Raw genomic sequence first — 22444 nt, forward strand, 5'->3', positions numbered from 1 at the left:
CCATCTAAATACAAAAAAAAAAAAAACCCACAGATGAAAAGCCACCAAAAATCATATGCCATTTTGTCACTTAAAAACATGAAAATTAAGAATCTAAGTAAATGTATCCAAGGCATCTAGTTATTTACATCCATGTGTAGAAACAGCAAATGCTATTCATTGGCCAAATAGCCTATATTTTCAAAAAATGCTCTATTTGTGAATCAAGGTGTTCCAACACCTGTCAGCCAATTAAAAAAACAACCAAAAAAACACAAAATGAGATTAAAAGTGTGAGTTTAAAGCACGCTCTTCCAGCATGCTGTTTTAAGTCACTGTGAAAATCACTCACACTCCATCTCAATAAAAGAAAAATTTATAATATGCTAGCAGTACACTGAAGCCTTCATACTAAGGAAAAAATAAATTTTTATGGACAAATGAGACCAAAATTCAGAACATTCCCACCAGAAGGTTACAAAGCTACATGGAGCTGTAGTGCCCAGTGGAAGCATCAGTATTGTTTTTAATTCTGTACAACTAAGACATTTCATCAAGCAACTCCGTCTACGACTTTTGCCGAAGCATGCCTTTGCAAAACAAACAACTCCCAGTATTTCAGTTAAAATACTTCAGCTACTTGGGGAAGATGAGTGGATGGTAACACATCCACACGTTCAGATTCTTCAGGTAAGAAGCCACTGCCTTTGCCAGCAAGGGGTGGGCTGCGATGCTGCACCTCCAAGCCCGTGCAGAGATGCTCTCACCCACCTACCTACCACTCCCTAACCTGGAGGGTGGATTTCCTCTTCCAGTCCAAGAGTCCTGCATGGCTAAGTCACCAAAACCCACCTTTCATGCTACAAACACCCAAAGTGCAGAGTACTGCTCATTGGAGAACCGTGCTAAAGCAACCAGCTGTTTTGCTTCTCCTTCACCCTGTTCTCAACCACAATGTTTGATCCCCTCAGGCCTTCAGCTCCCCCTTCCATGAGGCACTGTAACACATCAGTTAAATCAGCTGAAAGGAAAATTAACTCATCCCCTCTCAAAACATCTCAGCAGCCACTGCTGTGCACAGCATCCCACAGCCCAAGACTATGTCCATTGCTTTTCAGGCACCAGGCTCGACACCAACAAAGCCAGCCTTGCAGTCACGCTGTTCTTCAACCAAGACATCAAGGAACCATGTAGGGAGCATGTGACAATACCAAAAGCTTGCATATTGATGGAGAGAGAGAACAGAGGGGGACATAACCAATCGAGGCATGTAGACATCTTAAATGGAACATTCCTCCCTCCCCCTGCAAACATCGGTGGACATGATAATTACGCCCTCAACCCGTTTTATCTTCACTTCTCCCTCACCCATTTCCCCCTTTTTAAAAGGATTCACATCCTTTCATCTCACCTGGTCTGGGGGAAGCTGCCTAGGTTGTTAAGGACAAACTCGAGGCATGAGATGCCACGAGCAGTGACAGTCACCCTGAGGTCAGGGCAGTATTTTGATACCACAGTAAACAAGAGCCACAGCCACACATGCAACAAGCAAGAAACACTGAGTACCCACACAGATCTGCGAGCAGTCAGTCCTGAGGAATGAAGAGAAGTCCTGTGGAACAAACAGGCATCACAGCCCATCTTTGCAGGGAGGCCCAACCATTCTCAAAAAATCTTAACCTTTGTTTTATTCTAACTGCATGTGACACCAGGTAAACTAAAAAGTCACTGGTGAAGCTCTGGGGTTTACTTTTAGTGCAATTTACTATCTCCTTATCCACCAACTGATTCCAACACCTTCATCCTCATACTTCTGCTAAAAGTAGTCTTGGAACACCTGACAGTGCACAGCTTCTCAGCAAAAGTGTCTTCACCTGGATGACAAAGTCACATGAGCATCTGAAGTCACATCAGTATTCTAAAAACAAAGCCTTTTAATCACCCTTCAAGGACAGTATTTCTCTGAATTTTATACATGGGGAGGAAAATAACAAACACTCGGAGGAGGAATACAGTTTCTTCTCAACCCTTGCATACTGTCAGCTCCTGAAGCACGAGATGTGATCACTCTCTATTTTAGCATGTATGACTGCCAATGTTGTTGCTCACAAACATTATCTAGTCCCTTTTTAAAATCCAGTTACAGTATTTCAACTTAGGCTTTTCTACTTAACTGGTAAATTAATAGAGATAAATGCACTGATAACAACACATTGCTGTGTTTTACTTTCTGTTCATAAAATGAAGAAAAAAAAAAGAAAAAAAAGACCCTTGCTCTCAATTTATACTTGTCAAATCAGTATTTAAACAAAACCAAATCTGGAAAGAAAAACAAATGTGAACACAACTGTGCAGCATTACGATACAACATCTGATTCCCACATTCCAATTCTCTCAAACACTGCAATGTATTGCAGACAAATTTAAAAATAACATCGCTGATACTAACTATGAAAACACTAAGAAAATCCTGAGACAATGTTAGCTTAGCCACTGGAATGTGTGATTCCTGACTTTGTACTATCACTTGCTTTCATGAAAAATGCTGGAAATATCTTTTTGCCAGCTTAACCAACTCTGACTTCAATCTTTCTGACATTTCTTAAGTACAGCTGAGTAATCCCATTCATATGTAAATTGTACAATAAGCCACAAGTAGCAGCACTTAGAGAGACTCCCTCATAGAGATGAGTATTTACTCTGCCCTATTCAAATCTGCAATGACATACCTGAAATGAAACAAGGCCCAAAAGGTACAGCCCCAACAAGTTACAAAAGGCATCTTTTCAGCCTTGATCTTTTCTATTTTCTTTCACTTCATGGGGCATTTTTAAATATTAAAGAGATAAAAGAATAAAGAACTGAGATTGCATCTGTTGCCATCACAATTTAACCACAGTCCGTGTATTTATACAGTGGAATCTCCAAAATAACACTGCATCTGTTAAGATGACAGTGTTTTTCCATGGGCTGTGCTGTGTTATAGCAATTACTCCAAAGCTATTGCTTTTGAAGTGCTGATTGCGATCCACCCCAAATTCTTTTCGTAATCTTCCTCAAATGCGTTGCATTGTAAAGCTGTTGTTTCTCAGTACAGCTTGGGAACAACAAAACCCTTAACCATCTCATCAGTGGGCATTTGGCACTAAAGCCTTGCCACTAATTCAACATGTTTATTTAAACAATGAACTACCCGAAGAGATACACAAAACACAAGCCATGTAAAAACACATGTCCATTTCACATGTTTCTGCCGAAGTCCAGAATCACGGCCACATACACACATCCTCAAATGCATTTCTCTGCCTGTGCCTTATTTCTGCAGGATAACAACTGAATCAACTTGAAAGGACCTTTATTCACTCACTGGTAATGCTGGCCACATTTTAGAACCACAATCCACCAAAGCATACACAAGCTCGAGTTTTAAATGAGCCTCTCATAACCCAATTTAAGTATTAATTACGTATTTAATGCCTCTTGTTGAGACAATATCAACTAAAATATCTGTCTATGTAGTCAGCCTACTCAAATGTGACAAAGATACAAACATTTTTTTAGCACACACACACAAAAGGAAACAGACAAACAATCAAAACCTTCCATTACTCCCAGACAAGACCCAGGCAGGCTGAAGTCACAGTCTCAAACCAAGCTAAGTCTGAAGTTTGGAGCAAATGTGCTTTCTTAAACCCCATTTTTGCTCTTTCGTACAGTGTCAGCTACACAAGACTCAACCTCCAACACGGGCGTAGCCACTGGAAGAGCTGCAAGGGAATACCAACATACCTTATGAAAATAAAACCTCCCTATCCACGGGACTTCTGGCATCCTCACACACACACAGATGGCCATACGTCCTACCCATGTGCAACTCTTCCTCCCCCAGTCTGGGTACCTTTCAGGTCTGAGGAAGAGGAGCAAAGTACACACAGTAGCAGCAACTTCTATGGATCTCTTAACACAGCTGGATGTTCATTCCCTCCACACTTCCCAGGAGACATGGCATTTGCAAGAGACCAATAAAATGTACATTCATCTCAAAAAAATAAAAAAGCTTCAGCCACAATACACTGAAAGAAGATGTTAACTGCAATCAATACAGAACCACAAGCTGCTTCCACCTGCTGGGGATACAGAACAACAGGAGAGAAGCAGCAGCTAAAAATCCCACTGTGGCAGCCAGACTCTACCACAATTCCAGTGGGCTCCCCCCTCCACCCCAGTGGGTCTGTGAACTCTTAATGATCATCATGTTGTGTGTCTCTCTTCACACTGGATCTTAGCTTAAAAGAAGAAAAAAAAAAAAAAGGCAGAGGCACCTGAAAGCTTAAGGAGAACAACCCACACTATTTAAATCCATCAGCATTTTGGAGAACAAACCAAATCCCCAGTGGGATACATGAAATTTTACTAGAGAAGACAACAGTAACAATTTAGCTACGCAACTCAAGCTCCAGGAGAAAGCAACAAAAACACTACAAAAAAAAGTAATTTCTGTGCTGGTAAGGAGGAGCACTGGGGATAGGACAAACAAGGTATTTCCACTGCAATTTCAACTCAACACTACAGCCAAATGCTGCTCTAAGATCAGCTGAGCAGCGCAAACACGCGTTTGTTCCCACAGCTGCAGTGCCAGTGCCTTCAGCTCCTCCCGTGAGGTGTCTGCAATGCGCTTCTCAGGCTTTCAAGGTACATACTACTCTCACACAGAAGGACCCAAGGGGATGTGACAAGAGCAGCAGGGAAGCTAAATGTACTATTTGTAGAAGGACAAAACGCGGGGATGACTCGGAACTGAAGCCAATGCAAATAATGAGGAAACCACTCCGGTGATATCCAAGGATAAAGCCCTTCTGAAGCCCAAGCCAATTCTCTTTTAAAGTAATTTTGGTTACAGACTGCTTCCAGGAGCAGCTGCCACCAGACCCATCTCCAAACTGTTGTACCTGTTTGATTAAGATGTAAGATTTAACCATCCAGTTCTATAAGACCTTCCACTTTCAGAGAAATTTGTTTTTGAAGGCTTCTCCATCACACATCATTTTAGGGTTTTTTCTATACTATGAACTACTTTGGGAGCTTGATTCTCAAACATAATGAACTGCCTGCCTACAAAATCAGGAAAACCAGCACTGGGTCAATTTATGTTTGGGGAAGCTGTTTTTTGCATCCAGAGACCTGGAATTCTCTTTCCCCACCAATAACCTTTTCCAAACACAACAGTTCAGTTCTTGCAAAGTTCTCCTGTGTGTGTGTATCAGGAAAACTTCTAAGCAGAGGACCACAATCCATAAGCAAACCAGATATAGCATCCCCCTAAGTGTAAGGGAAAACCTCCTACCACCTTGCTGAAACAAATTCTACAAACCCCTAGTAATGCCAACAAAAATGAGTAAATACAACAAGATGATGCCATCCTAACCTTACCAACATACAGCTACTAGCAGACCCCTTTCAGCTGCTGTGCTTATAGAAGTTTCGTCCCATAAACACTCTCCACGTTTCAGCAGAAATGTGTAACTAAATACAAAGTGAGCACGTCAGTCCACCCTGCCACTTCGTCTCATCTGTCTTACATAAGATCTGCCACTATAACACAGGTTGAAGATAATGGTGTACTCCATACTTGAGAATCACACATTCAGCTGCAGCTACCTACTGTATTCCAGTAGTAACAAATGGAAGAGATACTTCAAAGAGCACATTATCCCAGCTCTAATTTATGCATGCTCCCTCTTACCATCAAGCCATTTATTTTAAACCTGTCAGATATACTTGCAATGTAGCATCATGAATAATTTAAAAAGTAATCTGTATAAACCAAGTTTATAAACTTAGCAGCAGGTACAGTACCTTTCATTCAAGCAGACTGCTCTCTGATAAAGTACAAGAGATCTTTGACTACTTCAGCATGTATTCATTTCATGCATTCTGAACTTCAAAAACTTCTTCTTTCCTGCCTCAAATCAAACCCTCTGCTATTTTAACAGTATTGTATAAGTAGCTGACTTAAATTAGTATCATACTAACTTGTGAACTGTCCCTATGGAAGGGAAAAAAACTATAAGGCTTCTGGAAACAATCAGTTAAAAAGACCACCACCCATTCCACAGGAGGAGAAAAAACCCACACATGTAAAGTTTGCTTCTGTCATTAGAACTCCAATATTCTCCGCATTTTCCTTGTGTCACCTTCTGACACTACCCTCCACAGGGAGAAAGGATGTTCAGCAAAGAACACCACAAAAAGCCCACCTGTTAGGAGAAAGTGTTTTGATCAGAGTTGATGCTCCCACTTCCAAGTAAACAGAGCTATCTTTACAGCATGTAATGGCACCATTTTGCAGATAACACCCTGACTGCTCACAGAGCTGTTTCAATAATACATGCCTTGCTGGCAACACAAAGCCAACAAACTCATTAGGTCACCGGACTTGCCCAAAACACCCATCTTCACAGGCTCAGTATTCACAAAAGTAGAATATATGTCTGTTTTATAAACTATTACACTAAAGCACATACACGTGCAGTTCACCTGTTTCCTGCTTTAGAAACTTCTTATTTGCAGCATGTACACTTTTTAAGTCAACAGAACAGCATACAGTTCTTACAGCACAACCTCATTAGCACTTCTCAGCAACGAATTATTATTAAAATGGCTCTATGTTGCTATAAAAGCACAGGTTTGCTGTTCTACCAAAATACTAAGTGAATTTGTTCCTCTAGAGGAATAGTCTTAGCACTTTATTGGGGTGTGAGGTCCCTTCTCACTGGATAGGTCACAGACAACAGTCTCCTTGAAAAAACTACCTGTGGAGTCACCAAAACACATGGATGCTTATTTCTGCTCATACCATCAAGTTCACCAAGAAACTAACAGAATAACTGGAAATGCACATGCCTGAGTATGTCAAATAAATACATAAAATTATATTACATTAAAGCTTACAAGTAATATGCAAATCAATCTGTAAATACTAATTTTGCTTTTCAGCACATTTTAAACAACTTTGTGCCACAACAGCAAATTCTTGAGGACATCAACACTGAAGAAGTTAATTGGTGTCTTGAAAGATATCCTAAGGGAACTGCTCATACTTAGCATTTGCAAAGGTTGAAAAGAAAAACTTTCAGTGATAAATGCAAGTTAAACCTTCATAATACACCACCGTGCTAACATGAGATTTGCCAGACTGCATCTCTTTAATTAATGAATAAGCCAAATTATTATCAAACTTCCTTAGGAGAAAAAAAAAAAAAGTCCTACCTTAAGAAAATATCACCTATTTTTGAGTTGGGGGACTTGGTAAAGCTCTGTTTGCAGAGCACAGAAATACATGAATTAATATTGTATGTTGCTAATCATTTTCTGGTCCTCAAAGTTTGTCTCAGACAGTTCTGGACACAAAAAAGACAAAGACAGTACTACAGAAATCAGTCCAGATTGTACCTGTCATGACTTGGCTAAGAGGGAAAAAAACAACCCAGGAAAACCACACACAAGACAGACTGGCTAACAACCACAAATGTGTCTTCATCAACTACTGTTTGTTGAGTTCTGCTTGTGTACAATAAAAAAATTTTGGAACTATTCTTTTTTAAGTGGCTTTCATGAATCATAAAAACTAATCAAACTAACCTACACAAAAAGCCATCTATACAATTGACAGTGATAGAAAAATTATACATGTCAAAATACAGAAATATTAAAAGAGTATTTCTACCTTTCACACATATCATTACATTCCTGAAGTCTTTCTGAACACAGGACACTCAAAAGCAGCATGTTCCATTACCACCTCAAGCCCAGAAACCTTAAAGCTCTACTTTGTCAGAAAGATCTGAAATAAACAGAAACTACAGACCTGCAAGAACTTTAATTATGTGACTCATGAGACAATTACTGAAACTGCAGCTTTTTTTAAATTTAGTAACATATACAATAGTTTTCAATAATCAACTGCAGTTTACCCATTCTGATGTGCACTCACACATATAAAGAGCAGCTGCTACTTGACAACATCACAAAGCATTTACAAATGTAAAAGCTTTACACTAGAATCCAATGTATTTCATCATTTCATAACCCAAAGTTTAAAGAACTTTTTCAGAAAGCTGCCATTGCTTCTCAGTCATCACCTTTTCAAGAAAGCAAAATAAAGCCCATGAAGTTTATTAATTTAACTACATCTAATCTAGAGAAATACTGTAAGTTTTAAAAATTAATTAATTCAGTAAATTTTGGAAGTTATGAACTTTAGAGCCATTACAGAGGACGAGCTAGATAGGTTGTTTTCTGTGTGGGATCATAAAGTTAACATTCAGTGTAAGAAAAACAGGTTTCCTGCATATATTATTTCCTTTCTCTCTCAAAATTCAGGACCATAAACAAACTCCTCTACAATGAAGTTTGCAGTAGCTTACAATTCACACAGATGGAATATACACACAATATAATTAATCGCTTAACAAAACTGCCTCTTCTGGTCTCACCAAGTGAATAGTTCCAATGACCACTGGTAAAATCTCTCTCAGAGTAAAAAGAAAAAATATATATATTGTGGACAAGACAAAGCTTCTGTTAAACATGAATTGAAACTGTCCTTTGAAGCTAATAGTTACAGCCCTGAAATGTATTTTAATTCTAAAAGTTAGATGCTTAAAAAAAAAATTATCCTCACTAAAGACATCCTCCTCCACAGCTTTATTAGTAAATGCCAGTTTAGCAGAAAATTGGACACGATTTAAACAACTTTTTCCAAGGTAACATATACTGCTGGAAATTAATTATTTACCAATGAAGACAGATTCAAAAACAATCACATGGAAAGTCCTCAACACTAGATTGTGTGTGTTTATTTCAAGATTAAAACCATTCCAGTGTCACAAGTTGTGCTTTAACAACACTCTAGAACTAGGTTGAAGGAACAACTGGTTAGGTAAAAGCTAACATAAAAATGAACACAATAATTTAACAAATCTTAGCAATTTCCCTATTAAAGCAAATAAATTGGGCCTTCTGTTGTAAAACCAATTGATGTGTCTTCTTGTTCTCTGCAACCCCTTCCTTCCCTCGCCTACCATACTTGAAAACTAAGTTAAATTTCCTTCACTTTACGTAAAGAAAAGTATTTCTGTCTCTCAAACATTGGTTCAGCACTGAAACTTCTAACACACATCTTCCTTCCACACCCATTCCTCTTCTTTCTCATGTTCTCAACACATTTTGCCTGATATTAGCTAAGTCACCGCTATTTCCTAACCCCTTCAGTTTGAGTCATACAAGCCTTTGCTCCAGTTTGCTTTGAAAGTAACAGTCTAACACAATCAAAAAAGTCAAAGTACTGCCTGGCTCATCGCTCCTTCCCATGGGCTCCAATCACCATCACTCCCTGAGCACTTTTCTGCTCTTTCTGGTGAGCCTGACCAACAACAACTCCTTAAACGCTTTGGCATTTTCTATTCACAACCTCAATTAGGGGAAGAATTAACCAACTCCCATGTAACAACATTCACTAACCACTAAGCACATAAGAAAACGCTGATGTGAAAGCTAGGTGTGCATAATGCTGACACTCAGGAGGTCATGAGGGCTTTTACTAAGCAACCTGGGAGAGAGATTAAACATACAGGATGAGCTACTGTTTAGTAACATCAGAAACATAAAATATAGCCTGGATAGGCAAACAAAAGCACAGTGCTAACATGAACAGATCCATCAGGGTATCCATCATCCTGAAGTATTACCAGAACTAAACCTATTATTTTTATTCCAAATGTTTAACCCACTTCCTTCTAGATATCCTCTTTATAAAAGTACACAAGGGTGAAATTCAAAACCCCATCATGCTCAACACAGAAAAGTAAGAAAACATCGAGTTTACGTTTCATCTTAAACCCACCCCCAGGATGAAAGCCTGCAATAGCTGTAGTTTGATACATCAAATGCAGTGTCATGCCAGCACACACTTGATCCTGATGAAGAGTCTTTTTATTTTTTGTGCTGTTCTAACAGAATCTCAGGCAATTCCCAGCATTTTTAATGACTGTTTTTTAATCAGAAGCTTTCCACTGAAGCTACCTGCATTTTAAAGCGTGTTCTGTCATAGAACCATGAGCAGATTTTATATAATTTAGCATTAAAGGGATGGGTCTCTCCCCTCCTGTTGTAACTCCTTTGTATTCCTATTTAGGAATGCCTTGCTTGTTTGACCGAAAATGGAAGTGCCTTTTAGCTATGACACAGTATATATGAAAAACAAATAAAAATTAAGATTAATCTTCCTTCCACTATTGTGGGGAGAGAGAAGAATATGAAGAGATGCAAAACATCTGCTCTGGAGATCATTTTTCCCCCTAACAGCAAAATTCTTTCAGCAATAACTCGTGAAAACAAAGGCTATTAAACTGTAAACTACAAAGGCGATCGATTAGAGGCAGTATTCAGCTCCGACAAGTTTTTTCAGCGTATCTTCCCGTATTTAAAAATGCCTAGATATTCTTCATAAGAAGATATTTCATTTGAGAGGTTCTTAATTGGGTCATTTTAGCTAAGTGGCAACTGCAAACACTTCAGAGGACTGGAAGCTAAAATCCTAACATACTGTTCTTGCCTTATTTTATTGCCAGAGCTGGGGGAGCATTTTTATTTGAAGGCATTCTGTAACAGGTAGGACAAGAAGTGTGTATCCCAGCAGCATAAGGATACACCAGCTCACTCTCCCTCTCCCTCCCCTCTCCTTTCTTCATACTACTAGACCCTTTGTAAGCCCCTCCCTGAAGGGCACTGAGATTTTGTTTTTAAAACTTAAATTTTCCCTCTGGAAAACGGCTCTAGCCAAAAAGCTCAACTCGTGGAAGAGCGTGGCTCTCCAGCCCTAGCTGGCCCTGCCACTGAGAGGCAAAAGCCGAAATTGGGCCTTAATTTGCAAGGATTTAATTAGCACTCACTGGCTAATGAAACATGATATTACTCAACATGCATTACAGACTCAATCTACGCGCTTCTTGCTCACTTTTTTTTTTGTATGCGGTCTCATTGTCAGTGCATCCAAAGAACTTCCCTTTCTTTTCGACCTGAAACTACTACTACTCTTAGAAAAGCCTTTCCAGCTCCCAGACTCTTTCCCTTCACATTTAAAATGGAGAAAATTGATCTCTCCCTTCTTTTCCCTTTAACGACGCCTATCTTTTTGAAAACGAGAGGCACACAAGAACAGCTCAAGGAGTAGGCTGAAAAACACACAGGAGGGGAAATTAAAGCATCGAGATGCAGTAAAGAAACGTCCCTGTTCCTGCAGACGCCGAAGGAGCAGTTTTTAAGATGGTTGGGCTCCAAGGCACATTTACCATCTCCCTGCCTACAGAGACACTCCAGAAAACAAGGGACGGCTAATTTCACGCAAGAGATCCTCAATCCAGCGTGAGCCCGACACACCAGAAGAAAACCGATCCGCACCGGCACGAATACGGTGATGATCGCAGTCTGATCAATCGCAGCGCCAGCCATCCCTGCCCCCTCGGCTCCCCCTGCGCCCGAAGGGGGCGGGCACTGCGAGATAATCACAGGTTTGAAACGCACAAAAACAAAGTCAGGGCTTTTGCAACTCCCAGACAAGACAGACAGACGGGCAAGACGGACGGGGCGGCCCGCAGACAATCCAGGGCAGGAGGGGAGGCAGGCACCTCCGGCTGCGGGGCAGCCCGGCTGCGCGGCCGCGCACAAGGAGCCACGTTTTTTCCGCGGTGCAGCAGGAGGGAGGAAGCAGCTCGCACGCTGCTGGGAGTCAGCTGCACAAACCTCAGCGCTCCAGCCAGCAGAGCTGCTGGAAAACCAAAAGGCACCGTTGAGAACACGGCCACCGACCGGTCCTATTTACGCACCCACGTGAAGTAACAACCTAGAAATTAATTTAAAAAAAAAAAAACAAAACAACTACCCAGCAGACTGTGACCTTTAGATTGCAGGATGCCACCGTAATTCCGCACCCCGAGCCGAGCGAGTGAAACCCTTCCTCGGCAGTAAAACGGCGATAAAAGGCAAGGCGCTTATTTCCAGGAAATCTTCACTCACCACGGCAGGTTATTGCACACAGCTTCTAAATATTGACAAAGATCAAGCTCTTCCCATGCGGGGAAAGCAAGCACAGCTCTTCCCAGCCTGCAAGTGTTTACTACGCAGCTCGCAGCCCTGGCTGCAGAGGTCTAAACACTGCACCGGGCTCCGGAGGGGGGTTAAGGAGGAGTACGCGGGTCAGGTGAGGGAAACACAAAGGAGGGGAAAGATGGGCACCGCGGCCCCCTCCTGCGGGCCGGGGGCTGCGGCTCTGCCGCCTGTAAAACGAGCCAGCCGCCCCCGGGGAAGGTGGGGATGGAGGGCGAGGGGGAGACAGACGTGCAGCCCCGGGTTGTTAAACGTGCTGGAGGAGCAGACGCGTAAACAGGAGGAAAACACGCACATCCCCGCGGGCAGGGGCGAAACCCGCGCGTCGCGGCGGGAAACGGCGCGCGCCCCGGGAGCCCCTCACACGCACACACACCCCGCATAGGGAGCCCCTCACACACAGACACACACCCCTCCCGCACATGGAAGGAGCCCCTCACACACAGACACACACACACACACAGAGGGAGCCCCTCACACACACGCCCCGCACATGGAAGGAGCCCCTCACACACAGACACACACATACACAGAGGGAGCCCCTCACACACACGCCCCCCGCACAGGGAGCCCCTCACACACAACACCCCACACAAATGGAGTTCCTCGCACAGCCCGGGAACCCCCCGCATGAGCACACACACACCGCCGCACACACAGGGAGCTCCTCACACACAAACACACAGACAGCCCCCCCCCCCCCAAGGCACCCTCACACACACACACACCCCCCCGAACACACGCAGCCGACGCCCTCACAGCCCCCCGAGGGGCAGCCCCTCACGCCCGCACCGGGAGCCCCTCCGAGGGTCCCTCACACGCCCCGGGGGCCCCTCGCCGACCCCCCCCCCGGCCGACACGCACTGTACTCACTTTCCCCATTTGTTGGCCACAGACAAAGTGCGGCGAAGACGAGTAGAAACCCCCAGACGACGGCGAGGGACCCTCCTCCAGCGCCAGACTTCATTCCTCTTTTCTTAATTGGACAAAATCCCCCTTTCCGAAAAAAAAAAAAAAAAAGTAAAAAATTGTTCTCTTTCTTTTCTCTCCCCGTCCTCTAAAAATAACGAAGGAGGCAAAAAGAGGACGAGAAGCGGGGCAGGATAAATAAATCCACGTTGCCTCGAGAGAAAAAAAAAAAAAAAAATTAAAAACAAAACACAAGACCCTTCGGACTGGCAAACCGGAGGGTTTCTGAGGTCCCTGGGTGTTGATCTTCCGGAGCAACCACACCAAAAATACACAGATATTCAAGATGTATTAACGGCGGCAAGAAGAAGAAGAAGGCATGAAGGCCCCGGGGCGACGCTGTCTGCGGGGCGGGGGGCGGGCGCGGGGCGGGGGGCGCCGCCGTCTCCCCTCAGCGCTGGCTGCAGTGGTACATCGTGCACAGGAGCCGCAGGCGTGAGGCACATCGGGGCTGGCAGTCTGCATCTTCAACCTCCATTTTCAAACACCGCACGCAGAGGCGGCGCGCACACACACGGAGACACACACACACAAAAAAAAAAAAAGAAGGGGGGGAACCCAAACCAAACAAACAAACAAAAAACAACCACAAAACCGGGAGGGCTGCGGGGGGGAGCGGGGGTGGGGGGGACACACGATCCAGACAATCTTATTACAAAACAACAACAGCTTCTCCGTCCCTCCGCGCGGGGACGGGGCTGCCCTGGCGGGATCCCCCCCCCGGGCTGGTCTCCCCGCTCAGCGAGGAGAAGGGGGGGGAAGACAAGAAAAAAGAATAATAAAAAATGAAGCCCACCCCACGCACAACCACCACCCACAACAACAACAACAACAACGCCACAAGTCCAGCTGGCTGCGGAGACTCGAAATGCGGAATTCGGAACGAAAATTAATTAAAAAGGCTTTTCCCCCCCCCCCCTCCACTACTCCTCCTCTTCCTCTTCTCGGCGCCGCTGCCACAGGCTCCTTCTCAAAAAAAAAAAAAAAAAAAAAAAGAAAAAAAAAGGGGAAAGAAAAAAAAAAAAAGGAAAAATCCAGGACACACACACAAAGCAGCAGCAGCAGCAGCAGGGCGAGCGGAGCAGCTCAGCACCCCGCCTCCTCCCCCCGCAGCTCTCCTCCTCGCATCCCTCCGAGCCGCCTCGACATCGGGCCGGGGGCGGGGGGAGGAGGAGGAGGACGACGACAACAACAACAACAACAACAAAAACCACCCAGCGAATTTGTAAATCCTTTTCCTTTTTTTTTTTTTTTTTTCCTCCTCCTTTTCCCTCCTCCTCCTCCGGGTGCGCGCGCGCCGCAAACCTTCCCCTCGCGCTGCCCAGCCCAAGGAAGGGGGAGGGGGAAGAGGTGTGTGTGAGTGTGTGTGTGTGTGAGTGAGTGTGTAAGGCGGGGGCGGCGGGGAGCGGGGGAGGGGGGGGGCGAGGAAGGCGATCCGGTTTGCTGAAGGTCAAAGCCCAGGAGCTCGTTGCGAAGGGTCTGTAATTCCTCCGGGGAGGGAAAGGAGCGTGGCGGGGCGAGGGAGGGAAAGGGGCTGCCGCTGCTCCCGGTTGATTCGCCGCTCGCTCGCGGCCGGGCTGGCGGGGCCGGGGGTGCCGCGGCTGCCCCCCCTTTACCCGCCTCCTCCGCGCGGGCTCCCGGAGCTGATAAACAAGAGGAGCCGCCGCTGCTGCTGCTGCTGCTGCTTCTCCTCTGCGGCCGCGCGGGGACGGGGCTCGCGCCCGCCCTCTCGCTCGCTCCCTCGGGCGCGCGCACGCGTTCACGCACACACACACACACACACACCCCCCTCGCCCGGGCGGCGGCGGCGGCGCGAGGGAAAAGCCGGCGGGGCGGGGCGGGGCCATCCGGGCCGGGGCCTCCCGCGCCCACCGCCCCTGCCTGCCGCCCGGCTGACGGGAAACCGGGAGCAGGAGGCGGCCCCTGATGGCGGCACCCCCGGGAGAGAGGGAGAGCGCGGCAGGAGGGCCCCGGCGCGACCCCCTGCTCGTGCGAGCACCGCTGTGTTCACCAGAAACCTGGGGGGGGATAAATATCATCAAAAGGAAGGGACCGAGTTAGGAGGAAGGAAAAACCCGTGGCTTTGATTTCCACATGGCCTGTTTATTGATTGACCGCCTTCCATTGCTTTTGACCCTCGGGGGTTGAACAGCGGGCCGGGGGCTGCGCTCAGGGATGGGCTGCGGGAGGGAGCGCGGGAAGGGAAAGGCTCGGTGCCCCGAGGGGCTCGGTGCCCCGAGGGCCCTGCGCTTCCCGCCGCCTTCCGTGAGTGCTCCGGCAGTGCCCGCTGCTCCCGCCCGTCTCCGCTGCTCACTGGTCTCCTGCAATGACTCTGAGCGCCCGGGCCCCGCACGGGAAGAGATGCAGTAGCTGCAGCAGGATGGGATGCTCTGGCGTGGGGAGGTGTCAAAATGAGGCTGAAGTACAAGAAGGCAGACATCTGTGAGTATCAGTGATCATCTAGTTGTTTTCTTTAGAAAAGCTACATGAAGAAATACGCAAATGTCACGTTATTCAAGAAAATGTCAACGTTAAGTTGTCACATTTAGACCTGAATTCTTGAGCATCTCGTGTTACAAGAGCCTTTCCACAACCTTATACAGGTTTTTCATCTTGTAGTTTCTCCGTGCCATTTTTACACCATTTGCCTGGTCAGAATGGTCCAGTATTGTTGTCTTAGTGACACTTTGGCTCTCGTACCCCTCAGGAGAGATGAAAAGGCCTTATCCCCCGTCACAGAAGTTAGGGAGAAAATCCTCATGGAGACCAAGAGGGGCAGAATCACCACACGGGCACACGTATCCAGGACTGTGCCAATAATTCAGTAAGAAGTCAAAGGGTGGGTACATGCTCTTGGGGTGGTAGGACAACTCTCTCAGGACTCAGTGCAGCAGAATCAGACATTTATGGGTGCAACTGTCCTGCAGAGCCACTCGTGTGCCTACCTTAGACTTCATTGACTGCACACAGGCTTTGAAGGCTTTGGTGAAACTGGGCCAGGAAGATCTTCCTGTCCAAGACATTTTCACTACAGCTCTGTACAGCTGTGCCTCGTACCAGGGCCGAGTGCTCAGCAGAACAAGTGTCTTTTCTGTTCATGTTATGGCATTGACACAGCATAAATTGTAATGTTTATTTACAAATTAATGTATTGTTGTGTAAAGCCAGAGCTGAAGTGGCAACTGGGTGTTTATCATTTGTCATTTTGCTGTCATAAAGAACTTTTCTTACTCTAAAATAGCCTTTCTTTCATTACTTTGACAAATAGGTCAAGCCATGGACAAGCACATTGTACTGGGTGCCATACAAGCAGTGAACAAAAAGATGTGCTGTGCCCCCTAAGAGCTTATGGTTTCATAGAAACACAGTCCTATAGGAGTTGTAATCTTGTCAGATTCTTTTATAAGAAGAAAAAATAATTATAATGACAGCACAGCATTGAACTGGAAGCATTTGCAGTGCTCTCCAGCCTCCCAATGTGAAATTCATGATTTGGAATTATTTGACTCTGCCAGGACATCTTTATCTTTGATGCTGTGGTGGTACATGGGAAGCAGCCCATTTGCTGGGGATGCCCATACCTCTGTATAATCTTCAGAGCTCAGGAGGAGGGCTGTGCCAGTGTTCAGGTTTTCTGACCCTTTCACACGTCTGGCAGCTTGCAGTGCCAGCCATGCACATGTACATGCTCAGTTTCAGTGCACACTTTTAATCAGATTCGACACCTGCATGTTGGCATCTTTCTCCAAGAGCGATCCAGTTACTTTCAGTGGAAATATCCCAGTCAGTGGAAATATTCAAGTCAGGATTTTTCAGTGTGTACAACTACATATGGACATATCTTTGACTATGAAAACCTCAAGCAAACTGTACTACATGCCCCATGTACACAATTAAAGAGTTTTAATTGGGACAAATTAAAGTAAATTTTCATGGTCGTGTGCAAAGGTGCTTCATGCTGAAGTCTGTTTTCTTGTCAACACTGAGTGCCTCTGCTTTTATCTGTAGACCTGTTCAAAGGAGGTTGATGAGAGTGGTGAGAATGTTTTTTATTTACTGGGAGCCCAGATTTGGCATCCTACAGCTGAACACCACTTATATCCTAAAAGCAGCTTGAATAGCTTAAGCCTTTCTTTGGCTCAAGTAGTGATTAAAAATGTTTTGTTGGAATTTCATCACACGAAAGTAAAACTGACTGGATATATAAATACCCAGCCCAAAAAAAAAGAAACATTTCAGTCAATGGATTAAATTAAGAGGTCAAAATGCAAAATTCCTGTTGGTCATAATCTCCCCAAGTCCATATGAATACATGAGGCTGTGTTAGGTGAAGGCTTCCCAAGTTGTGGCCATTTGCAACCTTTGCTGAGAATTGGGGAAACCATCCCTTCATTTTTTTTCTAACTTGTTTATTTTGTCCCACCAACTTAGACTTCATTTCCACTGGTTCTTCCTGCTGCCTCTTGCCCAACAGCTCAGCTATAATTTGTAGCAGTCACTGTTCTTTTATTATTGCCTAGCAATTCACCAGGGTCCCAATCCTTGGCAATGTCTCCTACATGAGGCCATTAATAATACATGAAACATTTTTTAAATAAGGTATGCACTGTTCAATGTATATTGTGTCTAGATTTGTGCAAAGTTTCTCCCTCCTTTCTTTTTGCCCATGAAGTCTAAACTATAATTTTCATTAGCTAAAGAAATTATTTGCTCATGACTCACTCTTCCCTGATGGTAGAAAATGGCTTTCTTCTCTGTCCCATTGGTTCTACGATCATTCTTCCTCTCCATTTGCACCGTGCTTTATGCCTTCCTTTTTTCCACTGCTGGTTTATGGTCCTTGAGATAGACAGATGGACAGAAAGAGGCACATGAATACACACACACACACAGATTTCACCCTCTGGAGTGTGATGCCGAATGCCACCAGCATACCTGTGTCCTGTTTTAAATGCCACTTAAGTGGAAAATTCAGGAAGTGGGGCAGTAAGGATGAAACAACGCGGTTAAAACAGCCACTGACCCCGGTCTCTCAAAACATGTATCTGCCCAAGGCAAATATCCTCATACTCAGCCATATTTTAATTTTAACAGCAGCCTTACCGCTGCTTTCTGGGGCCACCGCTGGGGAGAAAGAGGCCTCACTATTTTCCCTGCCTCAGTGCTCAAACTCCACATAGGCTTGACTAGACTTTATTTTGGCTTCTGCAATGCTTTCAGGGCAGACTGACCTCTTTACCAGACGCTAGCTTGTCATAACCTTTAAGTATCTGAACATTTGGTATTACCAGCGAAAGGCAGTAGTCGAAATTTTTTCTCCTGCCTTCTCCAACTGTGTCGGCTCCCCAGGCCAAAGGTCAGCCATCATGGAGCATTGCCTCTGTGTCTGCTTCAGGTGCTGCTTCTTTGAAGGCCTCTGCAGCTCATTTGCCACCTTCCCAGGAGCACAGAGCACCTACCACACCCACCTCCAGGGGCTCCTTAGGTTGCCAGCCCACCTTGTTCAGGCTCTGTTTCAGGCTGGATATTTTTGTTGTAGAGAGGTGTGCTGGGCAGGGATCATGTCTGGGGGAGGGATACATCTTTTACACAGCTTGGGTAAGTCTGATGTGTACACCTGATGGACACATACAAATCCTTGGACATCAGTCCTTTCCCCCCATAATCTCCACATATAAACTGTGGTTTATAGGCTCGTAACAAGCCCTTCAACTTTAGGCAAAACATGGGTTGTCTATTTTTACCACCTTTTCCACTTTTTGCTCTAGTGTGATTTGTATCATGTACCAATGTTCTTCACAAGCTCCCAACTGCAGGAACATGCTCAGTCTCCTCTCAGCAAGGGGACAGGAGCACAGCATACACTCAGATGGATGCCAGGTGCAGGTGTTGCCCTCTGCAGTTGTCGAGGTGTCTGTAGAGCTTCTCCATCCACTGACTGTCTTTTCTTTCCCAGATCTGCAGTGTTGGGCAGATTTGGGTAGAAGTAACCATGTGTGAGGATAGTGAGGGAAGTTGTAGCTGGCCCATCCCTGGAAGTGTTGAAGGGCAGGTTGGATGGGGCTTGGAGCAACCTGGTCTAGTGGGAGGTGTCCCTGCCCATGCAGGGGGATTGAAACTAGGTGATCTTTAAGGTCCCTTCCAACCCAAACCATTCTATGATTCTGTCTCACTGTAACAGCGAGAGGGCTGAGCAGAAACCCTGCAGGAGACCAACTTCTTAAAACAAATGGAGAGGGGGGGAAAAAAATAAAAAGGATAGGACATTTGATTTGTGCAAGACATAAATACCAGAGTATTAATCAGATAGAGCCAAATGAAGTACACTTCTTTGGCTCTGAGTAATTTCTAGTTCTCCTGGCCCTGATACTACTGCTGCAAACAGTGGCTCAAAATTGATCCCTTCTGGAGCAAATAAAAAGCAGAAGGGAAGAAAGGGTATTGTTTATTACTTCTTTCCCACACACATCCCTCCTTCAAGCAAAGTAGTAAGCAGTTACATGGGCGATTTAGGGCCAGCAGCTGAACAGGAATAACTATAAAATTCATGTTTTAATAACAACAACAACAATAAGCACACAACAGCATTTATAACCCTAGTTACAGGCCTACGATATCATATCCATAGCAACTGCAGCAAGTGGTGAATGCCATATATTTAGAGTTCCCATGCACCTGCCTAAAATAGCCACCGATAAATTATGCTGATATTTGTGCCGTTGTGGCAGCGCTTTACAGGGCTGGCCATGCACTCTGCTGTGACACAGCCTTCACGACAGCAGTTCCACTTCCCTACCAAACCTCCACCTTCTCAAGCTATCTCCCCTTTTTCCTTGTGTCTCAATGTCACAAATTAGTAAAACAAACAAACAAACAAAAAAAACAACAGAAAAAAGGCACCTGGAAGGTGAACACAGCAGCACAAGCAAATGGTGGGTGCAGGGGAGCAGCTGCTGCTGGCTTCCAGTGCCTGTTGGCTTGCCTGCTCCAGCACTGCTGCTGTCAAAACGTGCCCACTGTTAATGCATTGAATTAACAAACTGTTGCAGGTAGTTAGGGCTCCATCCCGTCCTGTTGCAGGCGGCAGCAAGGAGATCGCGCCGCGTATTAATGGCGCGCGCGGCAATAGTTTACGAAGAGTTAATGAATGACTGCAAAGTGTTGGAATACATGGGTAGTCAGTTGTGGAGATTGGTACAGAGTCCAACAGGTCAATCGCGTGCTTGTAACCGTGGCTTATAAGCATCTACCAGACCATCTGTTGATGTGCTTACTACATTTTATAACACAAACTCCTGATGTCTGCACCGTGCTTATAACCGCTATTAATCTTGTATTAGTAACTCTTTTGAAGCAACACGCATTTTAACTTAATGTGTAATATTACCAGCAAGAATTCCATCAACCTAACTGGGAGAAGGATCAGACTTTTACCTCATGTCCCTCCTATATTATATTATTCTTGCATTGAGCACTTTGGGTTTGCACCTCAAACTTTGGACGTACATGAGTCCTATGGGACATAAAAACCAGATGTCCTCTGGGGCCACGTGAAGCCGACCCACAGTGGTGAGAGGAGCATCCTGTAATCCTATCAATACCTGGAAGAAACTTGCTGCATTTTCCAGTTGAATTACAACATCCATCCCCAGATCTTAAAATGCATTTATAGCCAATTAAATGTCACAGTTCATTCATAAGGATAATTATTGCTACCAGGAAGAAACGCAGGTGCAGATTTGCTCCAGTGACTTTAAGCTCATCCCTTTTACCTGCAGAATTAAAAGGACCATGAATATTTCTAGGGTTTATGATCTGGTGGGTTTTTTTGTTAAACCTCTAGTATACAATAATTTATTTAAAATAGGTTTCAAAATAAACTGATTCTCTCTTTATTTGCAGTTGACTCCAAGTGGACCCAGATATATGAAAATTAAAATTATTTTTTCTAGTTCAGCAGAACATATAAATGGAACCCAAAATAAAGTCAACAGTGGGTCAAATTATGGACTGTAACTCTTTCTACCATATCTTTGTTAGAGTCCTATACAGAATAAAAAGACCTAAACCTTATGTATGCATGATACATTCAAGAGTATATATTTTTAAGTTTTCTTTTAGCCAGGTTTCCATCATTCCTATGACACACTAGCATCAAAACTCTTTCAAAACTAATGAAATCCAAACTATCTTATATTTGCAAGAAAGAAAAATGTTTATTCCAAAAGATTATGGAGAGGACAGCCTTTAAACCAATAAATTGGATCTCCACCATACAAAGCAAAAAAAAAGTTTTTTTAAAATTGTTGAAGAAAAAAACACCAAACTGACTTCTTGGCTAAAATAGGATTTTTTACTTCCTATAAGAGCCAAGATTGGGCCAGGTGTTTTTTCAAAGAGATTTTAGGGTAAATTAATGTACAATTGTGAATGGCTGCCTATACATTTAAATGATATTGAAAATGCTTCAAAGCAGTTGGAACATATTTCCAGGTGGTTTGAGAATGTGTAAATATTAGCACATTCTGAAGGTTGGTTTTAAAAGGCCCTTCATAGTCGATAGGTCTTGACATCAGTTTTCCCCTAATTTACTCGGGGGGTGTGTGTGTGGATGTGCACGTTAGTGCACGGTGTGACCACCACATATTTTAAAATGAATGACTCATGTAGGTTCAGTGGCAGCAGAAGGAATATTGGGCTAGAGGTGGAGGACATGGAAAGAAGGTTGTTAATCATAAGCAGCTTGGAAAAGAAATTCTAAACAGTCTTTTCCAGGACATGCCAAATACAAGAAATTACAATATTCCTTTGAAAGATGGCTTTCCATCAGCTCCTGGGTACTTGCTGCCTTGATCCCATACCTCTACCCTTCTTTTTAAACCATTTCTGAGTGCTCAGAGTGGGTGCAGTGCTCATGCTAGGAAGGGAGTATGTCCCTCTCCATACATTGTTTAGAAAACTAGCTTGTTGAAACAAAGGAGTCGAAGGTTTAGGAGGCTCTTGTTTCGTCTGTTAATGAAACGGGCTTGAAACTGAAAGGCCAACTTCAGATAGCTTCAAACTTTAGGTCAAATCAGAATACACAACATGGATTTACTGCTGGTTTTGTTTAGAATTTTCACAGAGTCATATAATCATTATTTTTTAAGAATTAAAATGGTCTTCTTTTTTTTTTAATGTGGGCACTCCAAGGTAATTTTTTATTGCCATCTTAGTTTTCTCTTTCTGTACTTCCACTACCTACAAACAACTTGCCAAGAATATGTGTGCTATGTGACCAGACTGGTTCCATAATAGAAAAATTACTCAAAAAATGGACTTTGATTCTCAG

The 22444-nt window shown here is 44.2% G+C and overlaps 1 protein-coding gene across 2 annotated transcripts in view; it reads right to left on the reverse strand.

Moving 5' to 3' along the window:
- Positions 1-13667, reverse strand: part of IGF1R (insulin like growth factor 1 receptor) — a 175405-nt gene extending 161738 nt beyond the window's left edge. For both annotated transcript variants that reach the window (XM_051628044.1, XM_051628043.1), the window contains exon 1: positions 13018-13667. In XM_051628044.1, the coding sequence (XP_051484004.1) occupies positions 13018-13111 (94 nt within the window). In that variant the 5' untranslated portion in view covers positions 13112-13667. The remainder of the gene's footprint in view (positions 1-13017) is intronic.
- Between the last annotated feature and the right edge of the window lie 8777 nt (positions 13668-22444).

This window comes from Apus apus, chromosome 10, assembly GCF_020740795.1.
Source record: "Apus apus isolate bApuApu2 chromosome 10, bApuApu2.pri.cur, whole genome shotgun sequence".
In the NCBI taxonomy this organism is placed as follows: Eukaryota; Metazoa; Chordata; class Aves; order Apodiformes; family Apodidae; genus Apus; species Apus apus.